Here is a 19,418-nt window from a genome sequence, read left to right on the forward strand (position 1 = left end):
TCCAGAAATGGTAACCGAACTTCTGGGAGGCATAACTTTTGAATCGTAGCTCCGATTGACGAACCACTTACATTTTCGGAAAGCTCTCAAAGTGCTCTATGGCCCTATGGATAAGCTTTTCTCATCCCCCATTTTTTGGCCCTTTTTGAGGTCATTTAATGCCCCTAACCTGACTTTGAAGCATTCTTAGGAGGTCTCCAAAACTCGAAAAACTACAATAACTTTCAAATCGTGGGGCCTTTTGACCTAATTCTTTTTTTGGAATGCTCTAAATCACAATTACATTTATTTTGCCAATTTACACCTCCTAGTTCACCGAAATGATGGCCCAATTACATGCTCCTATTTTTTCGGGATTTTCTAGCACACTGATAGTGGAACTGTGAGAGTTGGAACCTTTATTTGACCCAAATGGGTATCCAAAAATGAAAACACATGAAACAGAAACTAAGTCTAAGTATATATTTTTTTGGGTGACACAAGATTTCCCTTATACCTCTGGATGCTCCTGCATCATTTCTTCACCATTCTTTAAGGATTCAAAACAACCTCACATATCAAGTGACATGTCCAGTCATGGGTATCTTTCCTCTATGTATTGACCTTGATTATGCCCTTTTGTTTGTCTATGAGACTATTGGTCTCTTTGTTCTATCACTCCATCCTTACCCCTTTCTTACTACCAACTTGTGCTCATCCTATTGGTGCAAATAAGTATTTACTATTTACACTTTACTTAATTTTACTTAGGTTAATGCATATTCATATTAGTTGTCATGTAGACACCTAGTAGATTGCATATTCATATGAGTTTTCATGTTGACAACACAATAGTTTGCGCTCCAATTGAGCACATGTTATCTACTACATCTCTTTATAAGCTACACCTTTACATTATTATCCTCTTATTGTTGCATGTACATTCATGCACAATGGAAGATAATCCGCTATTGGTGGACATGTGCTTAGTTGTTGTTTATCTCTTTCATGACTCCTAGTCATCTTGATTTCCTTTATATACAAGGCACTTCTATGATGTATTCATCCAATTATTTGATTAATCCATTCTCATTTGATCATATCTTGTCTCTCTTGTGCTATCTCATGAGCTTCTAGATCTTGGCATTTCATTCTTGCCTTAGGAAAATTCTTACATGGTATCAAAGTCATAGGAGTTTCATTACATAGCCATTACAGAGATTTTTTTTACAGGTCAAGATTAAAGCTTGCTAGTGCAAATCAAATGTTGGCATCACATTTAGAAGGTCAAAAAACCCTTAAATCGTCTCTTGTTTCATCAAAATCAGACATCTGAGGTGAAATCTAGAGTCATTTTTTCGGAGGTGCGACGATGGCAATTGAAGAAAAATAATTACATAAGTGACTTTTAAACAACAATATCTCCCCCATATGGACTCCTTTTTTCAAGCAATTTTTTTTAATTTTCGGGTAGAATTTTGTGATCTACACATTATTGTAGGTTGTTTGCAATCCTTGTTCTTGAATTTTTCTTAAAATCACAAATCCCAATTTTGACAAATTCAAAGGCTTATTTTGGGCTCATCTAGACACATATTCAGGTGCTATTTTCTTTGAAAGTGCATGATTTTTTTGTCTACTTTCCATATTTGGTATTAATTTGAAGTAATTTTGAGTAGACATATTACTTTCAACATTTGGTCATTTTTGGCCTATTTTGGCACTTGTAATTAATTAGATCCTTGAGAGGTCTTGTGTCTTATCTTGTTGAGTCTGATATAGCTTCATATTTTTTGTTGTAATGATCAAAATCAGAAGTCCACATTGGTTCATTTTAATAGTGGCAATTGTACATGCACTAAGTATAAAGTGCCAAAATCATCCATTTTGGGGGGGTTCTTTGATTGAGTGATTTGAGGGGCATGTCTTGAGTGTTTGCATTTCTTCTTCACTTGTGTTCTTTTAGTTTGCATCATGGGTTCTCCTAGTTTTCCACTTTTATCTCCACATAATTATGCTACATAGAAAATTAGAGCATGGAGTAAAATGATGGAAAAGGGTTTAATTGATTATGTTGATAGAACCATAGTTGCACCATTTGATCTCGATAAACTAAATGAATGGAATCATAACAATAAGGTTTCTACTGGTACTTTGAGGAAGTATGTATATAAAGATCTTATCTTCCACATTGATAATTGTAAAATAGTAAAGGAAGAATGGGATACATTTGCTAGCTTGTATGAAAAAGTAAACAAAGCTAGGGGTTTTGAACTTGATGAAAATCTAATGTCATTATATCCAAAGGAATTTGACACAATTCAAGACTATATCACTAAGGCACATGAGCTAAGGTCAATGGTTAAGGATTGTGGAATTACCATAGAGGATGAAAAATTGATATATAATTTGATGAGAAAACTTCCTCCAGAGTATGCATCATTTGTTTCAAGCTTCAACACTCATAAGTTGACCTTAGGTTCTTCCTACATCATGCCTTCATTTGATTCTTTTACAGAGATTTTGGTGGTAGAACAATCAAATTTGATGAGCATGGAGATTTTCATGTCTTCAAAGTCCAAAGCATTGGTGGCTAGTAAAGGGAATCAAGGAAAAGGGTCTAACAAGAAGCAAAAATCATGGCAAAAAAATTCACAATAAGAGAAAGAACACTCAAACTCCTCACCACAAGAAAACTCCAACAATGAGGAAATGTCATCCAAGAAGGATTTTCTTACTTGTGCATATTGCAAAAAGAATGGACATGAAGAACATCATGTTGGGCCCATTTGTCGTTGCACCAAAAGCCATGACTGTTAGTGAACATGGAACACCACATAATTAACCACTTGTGGGCAGGGGATCACATCACATCACCCAACAAACTCCCCCTCGATGTGCATACCAGATGCTTACACGGATTGGGAAGGCACCAGGGAGATTTGAACCCATGACCAGGCCAAAACCAGGCTCTAATACCAATTGTTGGGCCCATTTGTCATTGCACCAGAAGCCATGACTGTTAGTGAACATGGAACACCACATAATTAACCACTTGTGGGCAAAGGAACGCGTTGCATCACCAAACACATCATTGTTATAAGACGGATATAGATGAACTCAAGAATCTTCTTAAGAAGAATCAAATTGATCTACCATCAAGAATGACTACATCATCTTCTTCACATTTAGATTTTGATAAAGGAAAGGATCACATGGGAAAAGGTCAAGCCTTAGTAGCTACTTCAAGTCAAGATTCAGGGAGATGGCTTCTAGATTTAGGGGTTTCTCATCATATGGCATCTTCACAATCTATGTTTTCATCATTTGATCCTTCTCATACTCCAACTATTTTGATGGGCAATCATACTTACATGAATGTGATTGGGAAAGGAACTATTGATAAAGGGGATGGATACTTCAAAGATGTGTTGTGTGCACCTTACCTAAGTCATAATCTTCTTTCCATCTATCAGCTCACTCATGGAGATAGATGAAGGACTATGGAATTCACACCTAATTCATTTTTTATCAAAGACTTAGAGACTAGATAGATCATTTCTATAGGGGTGGTTGATCACACTTCTAGGCTATACTACTTAGATTTTTCTCATGATGATGACAGTGATTTCTCAATAGAATGTTTAACAGATTTTGATCACACTTCTAGTGTTGATTCAGATTTTGAGGAGAAATTTGGCTACTTGAACTTAGGTGTTCTTACATATGATCAAGTTCTTGAGAATTCCATTTCTTCTTCTCCTATTGATATTCCATCTATTATTGTTCCCGATGATAATTGTATTTACATAGCCATGGATTCAAGTGATTTAGTGTAGTAGGATATTCATTGTCTTCTAGACTCAGTTCCATGGGATGACTACTTGACAAATATTTCTAGTTTGTTTGTGGAGTCCTACATTGTAGATTTGGGAGACACTATTGATGAAATTCATATTCTCTTTGGTGAAGATGATCCTTCTTTAGTTGTTGTGAGGGAACACTATGAACCTCATCTTCATTCTCTACTTGATCAGTCTTTCGAGGTTGACATTCAATGGTAGATCCTTTGATACAATAGTTGGAGGAGGTCACTTTATTTTTAGAGGAGATATTTGAGTCTTTGATACATGTTCTTCATTCATCCTCAGTTGAGCCTGATTTTTCTTTTTTTGCAGAGTGGCATAGTACACATGATTTGGAGGAGGCACGTTTTAGTATTGACATGGGGACACTTGAGCAGGTTTCAGATTTTTCATACATTTTGAGGTTTCTTCTTATAGACGAGGGAGGTTTCATTGATAAACCTTTGGTTATGTTTCTTCCCAAGGGGAGGAATGTTGTTCTACACTCATGGAGTTGTTTCTACATCAATCTTGGAGCATCTACCATTGGTGTACATTCTACATTGAGGGGAGGTTACTTGATCTATCTTCCTCTTCTTGTCTCTTATGGGGGGGATCTTTCCTCACATGAGGTCTTCTCTCTCATTTTTTTTTAGTGTACTTATCTCACTTTTTGGAGGGGGGTTTTCCCATGTGGTTTTCCCTCTTTCTCCACTTTATGAGAGATTGCATTGGATCTATCTTTTTCACTTGCATCTTGTACATGGGTACCTAAGATGGCCTAGTAGTTAGGACCCATCTTGCATTATTATATAGCTTTTGTAAGCTTAAGTACATTTCCCTAAGTTGCACTTTAGAGGGGGTGTTGGTGTAAATAAGTATTTGATATTTACACTTTACTTAAGTTTACTTAGGTTAATGCATATTCATATTAGTTTTCATGTAGACACTTAGGAGATTGCATATTCATATGAGTTGTCATGTTGATAACAAGTAGTTAGCACTCCAATTGAGCACATTTTATCTACTACATCTCTTTATGAGATATACCTTTACATTCTTATCCTCTCATTGTTGCATGTACATTCATGCACAATGGAGGATAATCCACTCTTAGTGGACATGTGCTTAGTTGTTGCTTATCTCTTTGCATGACTCCTAGTCATCTTGATTGCCTTTATATACAAGGCACTTCTATGGTGTATTCATCCAATTATCTAATTAATCCATTCTCATTTGATCATATCTTTTCTCTCTTGTGCTATCTCATGAGCTTCTAGATCTTGGAATTTCATTCTTGCCTTAGGAAAATTCTTACACATCCCAAGTTGACTAAGTAGATTATGGGGACCACTTTTCTTCACTAGTTTCTCTTGAGTCTTACTCCATTCTTTTCCATCAAATAATATGTGCTCATTACCTTTTGCATCAGTTATGTCTTCATTGATATAAATGTCAACATTATTAATAACCTATCTCACTAGTGACCTCCATCAGTCTCATAACTTGACTCCTTTTGATGGTTATGCCAACAAGCAATTGTAGCAATAAAATCCCTTAACATAGTAGATCCTAACATATCTTATTTGTAAATTCTCTAATAGAATGAAACTTTTGTTGTTTTTTGAATTCCTCTTGAAAGGATACGCCTAAAAAGGTAAAAACTCTAACAAATCTAGAGGGAAATCCCTTGATGGGTTGACCCCTAATAGGGTTTGTCATTAACTAGATTTATTGCAAGCTCTTAACCAAAATAATCTCCTCATGGGACACTTTAAAAGAGTACATTTTACATTCATGGGCATCAATCCCATTGTGGTTTTCACCCAAATTGGGTTTCCATGAGAAAATTATTGGCATTATGCATTAATGTTGAGTGGGTAATTTCTTAGAGGAAATGTAGTATCAATTCCAAGTTTTTTTTTGTGGTAGATTGTTGATTCACCCCCCTCTCATAAATCTTTGGGCTTGCTATTCCAACATATAATGTATGAAAAAATGTTCAATTGTGGTTAGAACAAATGTTGTTCTTTTGAATCAAACACATTGTGGAGTCAATAAGTTACAAAAGGATGGGAACCATAGGGAAAAATAATTTAACCCTACCACTTAATCCACAAATCATACATAATTTTTTTGGGAGTCAATCCAAATATGAACATAGATTATATGTAAATACAATCCAATAGCATAGTGTGGCATGTACAATTGGAGGCCAAAATGTTGCACATTTGAGCATCTTTATTGGTTTGATGTACTAGACCCCATGGTGGAAGATTCATTCACCTGATGTAGTCCACCACACATATAATAATGACATTGGTTGAGATAAAAATTTATCTTTACAAAAGAAGTTCAAGTTGCATGTTTCAAAAAGTACTAAACTTTTTATTTATCAAAGTATGAACTATGTCTATAATTGTATTGGATAAGCTATATGTCTAGACAATTTGACCTTGCATTGTAAAACTATACATAAATAACTTATGATGAAATAGAAATTACTCACTATATACCAAGAAGATGAATGTGTTGTAGATTCCTGTTGGTCGATCTGTTAGTTAACTCATCTTTTCTTAGAATCTAATATTTTGTACAAGGAAAGATCATAGTGAATGTTATTTTCTTCATGATTAATGCACATGAGGTGTCATTGTGTGTAATACAAACTATGAAGTGAATCAATTTAGTAGAAAATAAGCTGACCCTACAAAGAATTTGCACAAACAAAAAGATGTAGCGTTAAAGCAGAAGGATTCCCTCCATTTATCTTGTTCTTACAATAAAAATAATATTTTAAATATTAAGGCATTGTCTCTTAGTAACATGTAATATATGTGTTTGCCACTATATCTATTGAAGTGATGTGATCAAATAATCCATATATTTCATTACACTCTTGAATAAAGAATTTCTGATATGAAAAGATTTTCTGTAATATTTTGTCTATGTAGGGAATGCTTATGCCTTTACTTTTCAATATAAAAATAATAATAATTTTTTTAGTCACCTCTTCATTAGTAGGCAATGGAAGTGGTCTTCTCTTTGCACAAACACACATGTGTGTGAGTGTGTGTGAGGAAGGGGATGGAGAGTACAGAGACAGATTATGAGTAAGAAAGAGATAAGAAAATAAAAATTCCATAAATATATCACATCACATTATCAACCTTTGATATACATTTTATATCAACTTAATCATTGCACCTCACAAAAATACAAGTAGTACTAATAAATGCATTTATTAACAATTGTCTTTGTCATTGTGTGCAACAATACTACTATAATGATTTAAGGAAATTACAAGGAAAAGGTTTCCATCCACAAATCTCACTTTGTGGAATCCTAAATTAGATGGGTAACTTTAGAAGTCTTCAACAACCAACCGCAAATCTAGAGGTGGAGTGTGAGGAGAGACGAGCGTAGGGGAAATCAGAGTCCAAGTGAAAAGCACCACCACACCCAACCTTAGCCCTAGGAGTGATGGCGATGGGTGAAAGTGGACTTCGAACACCTGCAACATATGATCCTCCCACTCCCCTCTTTCTCCACCAACTAAAACCACTACTACTGCTAATGAAAATCTCATTTATTTCCTCTCCCTCTACTTTGGTGGTGGCCAATGGTGCTGAATGGCATACTTTGGAGTGTCGATGCTTGAAATTTGAATTAGGGTTAGAAATTTCAGAGCTTCTTTTGCTTCTTGGTTTCCATGAAAGTAAATAGTTCTTCCATGATCTCCTCGTCTTGGGAGGTGAAAAGCAATGGCTTGTGTTGTACGTTGATCTTGACCGGCCCAACCGGCGAAAATCCTCATTCCCACAATATGTTTCTCCTCCTTTTTCATCTCTGCACATCTGTGCATAAATTCTAGCTTCTGCAATGACCTGCAATGGTGAACTGATTATATGAAATGTTTAAAAACATAGATGATAACAAATATTAAACAATCAAAAACTAATTTGTTTGTTATTATATTAATACAATGTAGAATTCATCTGAATCTGTCGCATTGTATCATAGAACACGATCCTATATATTGATGATAAATTAACTTTACACCATCAGAATCTAGAGTTTTTATGATACCTATATTGTAAACTATGAAAATTTTATGTTTGTATAAGAACAGATTGAAATGATAGTTCGTACAAAAATAACCAATATCAAAAATTGTTCTAACAGTAAGTAGCCAATGATCCAAATATAATGATTCTATTACATGAAATTCTAATCTAATGGCCTAAATGAATCTAGCAATAAATAACCAATAATAGAAACCCATGTATAATAATTCTATTATCTAAACTTCTAACCTAATATCTACTATTGCTCAATTTGATGATTCTCTTATCTCAGCCTCTAATCCAATATTTACTATTACTCAATTTGATAATTCTATTACCTGAGCCTCTAATTCAATGGCTAACATTACTATAACAATAAATAACTGATAATAGAAACTCAAACTTAATAATTCTGGTATCTGAACTTCCAACACAATATCCACTGTTGCTCAATTTGATAATTCTATTATCTGAGCTTCTATTGGCCAAAATGACCATAAAGTAGATAAGCAATGATGTAAATTATCTCAACTTATACCCAATATCCTTATTACTGGTTTTGATGATTTGATCATTCTATTTCCGGAGTTTCTAATCCATTGACCAATATTGGTCTAACAGTAAATAGCCAATGCTAAAATCCCAAAAATGGACAATTGTATTACCTGTGCGTAGAGAAGCTCAATATCCATCTGCATGGTGGTGTTTTGGGTCTGCAGGAGAGAGGATGAAAAAAGTCTTTCATTACAACATCAACAACCACAATACAGTCTTCTGTGGTGGGGTTATGGATATCTGTATTTTACTGTCTTTAAGAAGAAGAAAACGTTTGAAAGTGAGATCGCAGCCAACTCTTGGTGCACCAAATTTAGATAAGTCATACTTGTAATTGTTTCTCTGTACTTGCGTTTCATAATCTAAATCTAGACATCAAGCAGATCCCTTGAGAAGCGGATTAGAACAATAATTGGCTGTCATCTCCAGTCTTCAGCCAACGAGAAGAGTTCGGCCATTATTTTTTAATTGGAAAACTTAGAAGTAACTCATATTAGGTATGGTCACAGCTATGACTTTCATTTTCCGAAGATATTTAGTGTACGTCACATTAAAAATTAAAAAGCAAAGCAAAACATTTTAATGATGTAAAAGAAATATTTTATAATAATGAATTGCAAATTACAGTCTTTATAGATTGATTAATATGATGAATCAATTAGGATGTAAAGAAAGTTTCAGGTCTAGCTAAGGGTTCTCTAATTTTCTTTTCTATTGAAATATCTAAATTGTTGTTCAGTTAGTGTTAAACAATACTTTAAGAGACTTGTTATGTTCAATCAAAGTTTGAGTTTTATACTATGTTCAAACTATATTAAAGACAAAATATGTAAAAATAAGATCAAGAAGTTTTTATTTTTATAGATATAATACATAATAGTATTATACTAAAGCTGGTGACAGGTTAGGCTGGGATTTTGTTTCAACCCAGCATGGTTAGTTATTTTTCTTTCCTCTATTTTAGTTGTAGTTGTTGGTTCTTGTTGTTAGTTCTTTTGTAGGGTCACTTCTTGTGATCTTTCTAGTTTGTCTGTTCTAGACTTGATATTACCTTTTTTTGTACGGGTTCTAGTCCTTCCTACTTTAATCAACAAGAAAATATGTATAGGTGTGTAGACTATTGTTGTCATAATAGATGACACAAAATACATAACTCTAAATACATGAAGGAGAGTTTCCCTAAATCCCTAATCTCCAACATCAAAGCCAACTAGATGTAGCTATCACCCAACTAATGTAAAAATCTAACTAATGTTACCCAACATTGCTTGATATAGAATACATTCTTGATCTATAATAAGCATTTAAGGAGCGTTAATAGAAACATTTAAATACATGTCAACATAAGAGACTTTTCAACTACAAAATGGAACAACGATTATTTTGATAATTTAAAAAATGTATGAACTCCTCCTTCAGAATGTTAATTCAAAGTAACTAGCATATACACACATTTAGCATATATTAAATAGTACTTTTAGGCAACTAGTATCTATATCATATGTAGGTAGGTATCAATATGCCAGTAGAAACTACCATATACGAGCTAAAAGGAAACATATAGGCACATCAAAATTCAATCTATAATACCCCTCTTATATTGACAAGTTTAAATAGGGCTTTGAAGAAAGTGTAAGTACACTTGGACTAGGTTGGGCAATAAGGTTACTTCTGATAATCCTTAAATTCACAACATGGAAAATTCATGAATAGGTAAAACTATAAGATAACATCCAATATTTTTAACATAAATGAATGACATATTTCTACTCAAAAAATGGTAAATCAACTAGGTTCTTATGTTTTAATATGTTTAGAAACATCTCTATACTTATTATACACATCATTTCTTTCTTATGATGTTAGATATTACTTTGGATTTGAAACTTGATCATGTTTTATATATATTGTATTAGGTATATGGTTGATTTATATAGTGCTTTACATACTTTTTGAAATTCTTTATTATGCCTTCACTAGCTTGCTTATAATATTCTAATTATTTGGTTTTAAGCTAACCCATCATGCCTTATATGTGTTTGTGTGTGCATGTGTGTGCAAACGCATGCATTTTTCTACTCTGCCTAGTGTGTCTTCTAGATGAGGGGAGGCAATCATAGTCACTTCTTTAGAAGATCTACACGATGTCACACTCATCCTTTCTTGCTTATTATTGTCCTTATATGTGCAGATGTATTGTATTATGTCATTTGGTGATACAAGTATGTGCAAGTACTACGAATTGAATCCACCTTGCTACACAAGTTTGAGCATGCTTGAAAATCCTCAAATTAGTTATTGTTAAAAGGGAGATATAATCATGATCCAATTAGAAACTCTAAGCCTACCATTATTGATTAGGGATTTATCTACCATTTAGGGATCATTTGGGATTCTTGTCTATAATTTGGTATTGTGATAGTTTTTGATTAAGGAAAATAGGATTTGAAAGGCCCCTGAAACCCCATTACATAGTAACAATAGACCATAGGAGAAACAGGTCACCAACCAAAAAGGTGACTGAGGTGGCTACAAAGATAACTCAGTATAGCTCAGCCACTTACACTAGGTTTTGACCAAGCACCTGGAACCCCAAACAGATTTTGAAGGGTGCCTGAAACCTTGTACAAGACTAAAGATTTTCAACAAATGCTTAAACCAAATGAAGCAACAAAAAAATGCAGAAATAGTCACCCCACAAAAAAAAAGTAACCAAGGTGATAGAAAAGCCTATCACTAGCCAAGAGAAAAGATCCAACAAGGAGGCAGGGCCATATACATCACGATTTGCCCTTTGATTTAGAGCCTTCCTTGCATGATCAAAGATTCATTTCAAAAGGGGGAGCAAATGGCCTAGATTTCTTTCCTTTAATCACAGTCCAACCATCCTCCACCTTTGCTGCCTCAACAGTCCAATCCCCTGAGGAAACTGAAACAAACTCCCCCAAAGAGCCTGAAGCCACATGGTCACCCACAGAACCAGGAGAAAAGTCCAGTGTAGGGGCTAGGATAGGAGGGGTCTCACCCCCAATAGGACCAGGATGAACATCCAGAACTAGGGTGAGAGAGGGACCAAGGGTCTCCTTCCCCACTGAAGAAGCTTCAATAGAGGAAATAGTCATAGGCAACGGAGGAACACAGGAGGGTTCCAAAGTAGTAGGAGAACTGACTAGGAAGGCAGGCATGGCAGCCACCTGAGAGTCTAGGGAGGGGTCATCATCCCCAATGGGAAGGGCTTTGAACATGGTGTAAAGATCATCCTTAGCGTTCTTCCACCAAGAAGGAGACTTTTTAAGACTTGATATAATAGAGGAGCAGAAAGCAGCAAGGTGACCAGTCTGGTGGCACTTTTGACAATGAAAAGGGATGCCCTCATAATCGAGACACTAGATCCAAGCACCAAACAGAGAAGCCAAACAAATCTTTGGAGGGAGACCCTTGGAGATGTCAACCTCAACTAGGATCCGAGCATAGGTGGTTCGATACATATTGGAAGAAGCATTATCCATGAGCAAGAAGTCCCCAATGGCCTCCCCCATAGCCTCAAGAATAGAATCCACCCAAAGGTGAAGGGGAAGATTCAACAATCTGACCCACAAAGGGACCTTGTTAAAGGATTCTATAGACGGGTCAAAGTCCTTGAACCAGGGTTTAGCCATCAAGGGAAATTTCTCATTCCAAGAGAAACCTCGACGAAGAATAGCATTTCTATCTTCAGCAGAATCGAACTTCACAATGAAAAAACCCTTAGCAATAGGGAATATCTGAGCAGTACCTATTAAAAAGCGTTCCCAAACATGAACAATCTAGGCATGCAAGTCCAAGAGGGAGGGCCAGAAACCCTTGAAGTGGAAAATAGTAGCCGAAGAAGAGAAATCATCTAGCTAATCAGAGATGTTGTCTACAACATCCAGTTCTAACTCCACAATCACTGAGTTGCTAACAGCAAAAGGCATAGACCCTAGACCCTAGCTATGCATTCGGATCCCTAAAACCATCGTGGGAACTTGACCTCGCAATTGAGATGCCTAAGCTAGCCTCATAGGCAACAACATCTGCATAAGTGTGAGCCACAACCACCGTCCTCACACCACGAGACCCAGCAGGAGCAGATGAAATGCCAATGCCAGTCCCAATGGTCGTAGATGGAGAAAGAGCCCCAACAACATGTGTAGATGAGCTCTTCCCAAGAAAAGATGTAGGTATAGATGATGCATCCAAGGAGGTGAGAGGAGCTTGCCCTGGTGCCATAGCCAAGCAGTAGTCAGGATCAAAATGCCACAAGGGTGTGAGACAGGCGCATAATTTTTTTTGAAATTTTTCTTCACGAGATCATGTAGGTATTGTGATAGTTGACTTTTATGCTGTTGGTTTTATATTTGAGTTTGATCTTGATAGTTTAATATTGTATTTGTGATTTTTGAGTGATATTATAGTCTTGATAGTTTACTCAATAAGAGAAATGAGATATAAGCTATAAATAAGAAATAAGATGAAATATGAAAAGTAGTAAAAGGGCATAGGGTTAGAACCCTTGACCCCTTATGTAAGATTCTTCAGAGACTTGACCAATGAACCATGTGGATTATTTTAATACAAGGTTCGTGACAACATAGAAAATATATAAACTTGTTGGCCATTTAAATTAAAAAATAAACAAATTAATGGTTGATTTGATTAATCAAACCATTAAGGTTTCTCGTTGCAAATAATCACAACCATTCAAAAAAACTCTCTTCTCCTATAAATTACTATTGGGAACTACAATTGGAGAAATTATTATGTTGTATGAAAAGTATTAAAAGGGCATAGGGTTAGAACCCTTGACCCCTTATGTAAGATTCTTCAGAGACTTAACCAATGAACCATGTGGATTATTTTAATACAAGGTTCATGACAACATAGAAAATACATAAACTAATTGGCCATTTAAATTTAAAAAATAAACAAACTAATGGTTGATTTGATTAATCAAACCATTAAGGTTTCTCGTTGCAAATAATCACAACCATTCAAAACAACTCTCTTCTCCTATAAATTACTACTGGGAACTACAATTGGAGCAATTATTATGTTGTCATTGATGTCAAACATATTGGTAAGATAGAGTGTCAAATGTAGTAGAGAAACATATTACAAATCGTGTAGAGTGTCATATCATTTTATTGATGAAGAGGATTTGAAAAGAAGAGATTGTGAGATGACCTAGTGAAAGGTTGAGTTGAGATGTATTAAGTATCATGGAATTATAATGGGCAATTGAATAGTTAGTCCTTGACAAGATAATGTGTTATTCATTTAATACATGAAATAAATAAAATAGATGAAGCTGAAACAAGTCAAAAGTACAGGCTTGACTGAATATTAGTATTGCATGGTCAATGAAGGAGATGAAGCAGAAGATTAAGGAACTCAAGTTGAAGCTAAGTGAAATAGTTCAAGTTGAGTGTTATTTATTTCCAATAAAATGTGCAAAGAAGTGTAGTTATGACCAAATGTAGTAATGGCCAAGAAAGCATGTTGATGTTGAGTGTGAAAGTATAGTGTGTGTCAAGCTATACAATAAAAATTAAACAAAAGAACACAATGATTGCCGAGTGACAACAAAAGTTACAGTTTGAGAAAGATTTGATTTTGAAGTCAACACAATTGAAATTTTGAATTAGTTAAAGTGTCTAAAAGATAAGGATTGATGAGTTCGTATATTATGAGGAGATTTTTTTACATGATCAAAAGAAAGAATTTGATCATAAGTTTCTAGAAGAGGAGGGAGAACAAAAATATAGAAGGATTTGATGAATGTGACCTAACCCTAAGATCAGAAGTGATGTTTAAGTAGAAAAAGACTAAAATTACCTATTTAAGGAGGCATAAGAAATGAATTTTAAGGTTGTTTTGTGGTTTATTGGTGATCTTAAGGAGAATTTGTGAAGAGGAGATGACAAAGGTGAAATGTAATGAGTTTCATAAAGAAGTGATTTCTTGAGGAGATGCCACGCAGATCAGTGATGGAGAAGTTAATGAAGGCCAGCCAATGAACTAATAGATGAGAGAATGGAGATCTAAATTTTCAAAGTGAGATGTAATTTATAGATCAAACCTATAGTTACATTCCAACCATTGTATCTATCCAAAATCCTTTAATCAAGGTTGACCTAACAGTCGTTTCTAAAATCCTTTAATTAAGGTAACATTCTTATGAAATGTTCTAAAGTCCTCTAACAAGGTCACTCCTAACAAGGTGATTAAAAGCTTTAAGAGGGTGACATTAAATAGTGTTTTATATAACCTTTAATAGGGTTGGCTCTTAACTGAGCCCACTTCTTAAGAACGAAAAATTGGTAGCATGGTACTTGGTTAATTTTTTCCCAAATTGCTTTTCTACGTTAAGTCTTGTTGTCAAAGTGTTATTATCATGTGTGGATGTTATTGCTTTGCATGCTATATTTTATAGTAGTTTATTTACTAGAAACCAACATATATAGAGACAAAGAGTTAAGTAAATACATGAAATGTTAAATTGCTAATGATATGCTATATATACCAAGTGGGTACTTTTGAGTGATTAATCTATTTGAAGTGTTTAAAAGTTGAATTGGTGCACCTTGACTTGAGGATAACTGATTCACACCCCCCCCCCCCAACCTTCTTAGTTATTCTATATCATTATAACAATAACGAGTCTTCTTGAGAACCCAAAACTATAGGAAAATAATTGATCAAAATTTTGGAAAATTAACTGACAAGAACTATAGAGAAATTTATAGAAAAAAAAGGGTGCTTTAATGATCTAAGAATTTCCTTTAAAACAAAGGGAGAGGAGCATAGTTGGGGGATGCACAAGAATCCATGAAGGAAGATCATAGGACTAGAAAACTTTCTAACCCCTTCAATTCCACTAACTCAATAAAACTAGGCAAATTATCCTCTCTATTGCCTTCTCTAGTTATGAATTGAAAATAATAATTTTTAATCTTGAATAAAATATTTGGAGGTACTATTCAAGCATTCATGGATGGCTTTATATGGAACCTTTTTTGAGTGGTGGTTGAAGATCATTTCTTGAAGTCTATATGTGGCATCTCCTCGAAAGAAATCTATATAATATTGTAATGTAAACTCTTGAAGAAAGTAAAAGCTCACACACAAACACACACACACACACACACACATATATGAAATGAAAGTCTAGATGTAAAAAGGGTAAAGGTTATCTCTAAGATAAATAAATGAAGGGATATGAGAACATATTGTATTATTTCAAAAGATGAATGATGTTATGGTTATGTCATGATATTTTTTAATTTCGTGTATCTAGATGAATGCATGATGAATAAAAGAACCATGTATCCTTCATAATGAACAATCTAAGTAATCAATGAATAAAAGATAATTTACTTAATATGTATAGTTTATGGTTTTGATAGAGTTTTCTATAATCTTTTGTCACAAATTAGATTCAGATTCTCTCCAAAGGAACTGCTCAAAGAAATGAATACTCTCCTTGAAAACTACCTTGTTGGGAACTTATGGAGATCTCTACTCTTCTCTAAACTTCATGCCTAAAGATTCATTCTAAACAATAAAAATACATAAGGTTTATAAGTTTCATGATTGCATGATCAAAGCCCTAATTTGGGGGAAAAAAACTCTTTATTAAGGAAATCATAGCTTAGTTCTAGACATAGGTTTGGAGGAGCCAATTTTCAAATAGAGGGTTTTCAAAGGAAAAGGAAGATTCTTGCATGTTTGTATGTTCATTTTTTTAGCATAAGATCCAGGTAAGATCTTGTAGGTTTGTGTAGTAGTTGCTCACTCTTCAAATTCCTATCTTCTCTATGCTTGTTTTGTTTCTATTTTCTGAATTTCTCTAGGTTGAAACCCTTGTTTGAGAAAATTGATTTACATTATAGAATTTTCACTAATTTAATCTAAAAATATTTAGTAAACATTGAACTTTAGGGCTTTCAAAACCTGATGAATTATGAAATTCCCTTTTGTATGCACTTTTCTTTTTACATATGATTTTACTATTGGGTGTTGGGTTGACTTAGCTTTGACAAGTCAAGATGTTTACCATAGGCTTGGAAGTTTTGTTTGTGATGTCATGGTGATGCATTGTATATGATCTTCTATAATCAACCATGGTAATGTGTCTTGTATGCTCTATGAGGTGTTTTGATCTATCAATTATTATTGCTTTCTAGTGTTCTTGTGTGAAACTAAGGTGAATGGTGTGACCTATCTAATAAAACCATTGAGTCTTCAATCAATTGTGTTTGGATTTCTTTTCAGTCACAAGTACAAGATTGAGGTGTTTTGTATGATTTGTTTTTGGTGATGTCACATTATGACATGGATTGGTTTATGTGTACTTGATTTTTAATTAGTCCTATTAGGATGATTGTAGTGATGGAATCTATGATTATGATCATTGATTTTCAGTACTTATTAGTTTCTTGTTTAAGAACTGATGTATGGTATGAGGTCTTTTGTGATATTTTGATTTTACTGAGCTTAGAGTAGGTTATCTATATGTCATGTTGGAAAGTGGCTTGCAATGGAGGTTGAGGCCCTAAAGAGGCTGACAAGTAACCCATTGTAGTTGTTTAATAAGTGATAACATTTCATTAAATGGGTTTAAAATGAATTTAAAAGAGTCATTTTTTTCCTCACCCATGCCTCGAGTGCTAGTATAGGCTAGGATGAGAGCAGAGAGGACACTTGGTTGCAATCATGCTTCATTAGTATGCCTTCTCAGTAGAAAAGGATATTAGTGCCATAGAGAGTCACTAGGGGGCCGAAGGATTAAAAGACTAGCTAGGTAACCCTAGAGTTGGTTCGTGTGATGAAACTTGCCCACATGCATCATTGATTTTCTATGTGTTGGTGTTGCCTCTAGGATTAGTTGATACTTGTGTCTTGGTACCCTTTGAGTTAGATTGCTTTCGGTGATTCCTTGAACCTAGATGTTGGTTTTTGAATTTCAAGTTTGTTATCCATTTGGGACTTGGGTTTATCTCCTTAGCACGGTGAGAGTAGGATTTTTTGGGTTCCATGAGGTCGAGTAGTAGTGCTTTTTCTTATACCATTGAGATCCAACTATCGAATGTTGATGTTGGATGTGTTTGTACAAATGTTCCTATGTATTTTTGTATTTTTATGATGGATGGTTATACTTAGTGCATTGTATTTGATTTCATTGAGCTTACAAGATGATGTAATTTATTTCATGATGTATATTATTTCAGTCCTTCATCCCCTATGATCTATACAATGGATGATAGTGCATTTCGATTATTGCCAAGTGACATTCGAGATGATTGTATATTATGTAAATGGATTCATACTTGTACATTATTCTTTGATGAGGATTTATTATATATTGGATTTAGTGTTAATTAAAATTAAATTTGATTCAATGTCATGGGACCCTTAAGAGTTGTAACCTATTTATGTGTTGTTGATGTATGAATGTATGTTAATTGCTTCTGCTATTCTACAACTATTGTTGTATCTTTATCTAAAAAAAAAGTTTAACAAACTTAGTGAAACTTTAGGTTAATATCTTTTGGGTCACATGGCAAGGTGTTACAAGTTCAATACCACTAAAAAATTAGAGATTGTTCATACAAAATTGAGTGGTCCTACCAAAACAAGAAGATTCTATGGTGAAAGGTACTTTATGATTTTTGTTGATGATTTCACTAGAATGATTTGGGTAGTGTTTCTTAAAGAAAAGTTTGGTGCATTTGAAAAGTTTAAGTTTTTTAAGAACAAATTTCAGAATGAATCTAGAGAAAAAATAAAATGTTTAAGATCAAATGGAAGTGGAGAGTTTACATCAAATGAGTTTAACACCTTTCATGAAGTAAATGGCATCAAGAGACGGCAATCAACACCTAAAACCCCTAAGAAAAATGGGATTGTTGAAAGAGGAAATAATTCTATAATAAAAGAAACAAGAGCCATGATGTTCAAGAATGATGTGTCCAAGACATTTTGAAGAGAGGAAATCAATATAGTGGTATACACAATGAACATAGTACAGATTAGAAAAGGTACAAGCAAGACTCCCTATTAATTATGGTTTGGACATGCACCCTCAATGAAGTATTTTAGAATTTTCAGAAGTAAGTGTTACATAAAAAGAAAATATGATATTTTTAAGTTTTATAAAAGAAGCAATGAAGGTATGTTCCATTTTTATTCATGGAAAATAAAAGATTATAGATATTTTAATCAAAGAACTAAGACTATTGTTGAATGCACAAATGTAAAAGTGGATGAGAGGTCTGGAGTTAAAGAGAAAATGTTAGATTATAATTCCAACAAAGAAGAAGATAATCCAAAACTTGTTATAGAAATTTTTTAAGTTTTCTTTGACACTAATAATGATTTGTAGAATGATGTTCAAGTTGTTGAATAGAGAGAAGAACCAAGATCTAAATCTAGAGAAGAAGTAAGAGTTGAAATGGTAACACCTACACCTAATAGGAATTCAATAAAGAATCACCCTACTAATAAGATATTGGAAGAAAAGAAAAAAGGAGATCTGACAAGAAATAGAGTATAGAGTACATAAAGAATTTTTTTTGATTTCTCAAGTTGAACCAATGAAGGAAGAACTAGATTATATTGTGATGAATGAGACATTGGAATTGTTTCCTAGACCAAAAGACAAGAATGTTATAGGAACTAAATGGGTTTTTAGAAACAAGATGAATGAACAAGGTGAGTTTGTGAGGAATAAAGTGAGATTGGCATGCAAAGGATATTCACAACAAGAAGGTATAGACTATAAAAAGACATTTTCCCATGTTCCCAAAATTGAAGCAATAAGGATGTTCTTCACTTATATAGCAAGTAAGAAGTTCAAAGTATATCAAATGGATGTAAAGTTAGCATTTTTAAATTGAGAACTTGAAGAAGAGCTCTACATTGAGTAGCCTAAAGGATTTACTTTGACAAA

The 19,418-nt window shown here is 34.1% G+C and overlaps 1 protein-coding gene across 1 annotated transcript; it reads right to left on the reverse strand.

Moving 5' to 3' along the window:
* Window positions 1-7,047: 7,047 nt before the first annotated feature.
* On the reverse strand, window positions 7,048-8,674 carry LOC149542496 (uncharacterized). Its single transcript, XM_089796207.1, has 2 exons — window positions 8,557-8,674; window positions 7,048-7,711 (listed from the first exon to the last, which is right to left on the reverse strand). Exons 1-2 carry the CDS (start codon window positions 8,587-8,589, stop codon window positions 7,199-7,201), a joined length of 546 nt encoding a protein of 181 aa, XP_089652333.1. The 5' UTR covers window positions 8,590-8,674; the 3' UTR covers window positions 7,048-7,198.
* Between the last annotated feature and the right edge of the window lie 10,744 nt (window positions 8,675-19,418).

This window comes from Cupressus sempervirens, chromosome 8 (assembly GCF_028749045.1).
Source record: "Cupressus sempervirens isolate cs-2001-9-10 chromosome 8, ASM2874904v1, whole genome shotgun sequence".
Taxonomy (NCBI): Eukaryota; Viridiplantae; Streptophyta; class Pinopsida; order Cupressales; family Cupressaceae; genus Cupressus; species Cupressus sempervirens.

Bases quoted from the DNA above. Each gene is read 5' to 3' on its own strand.
- LOC149542496 (XM_089796207.1), bottom strand. From the start codon at position 8,589: ATGCAGATGGATATTGAGCTTCTCTACGCACAG. The intron at 7,712-8,556 runs GTAATACAATTG...TCACCATTGCAG, and splicing joins TTGAGCTTCTCTACGCACAG to GTCATTGCAGAAGCTAGAAT.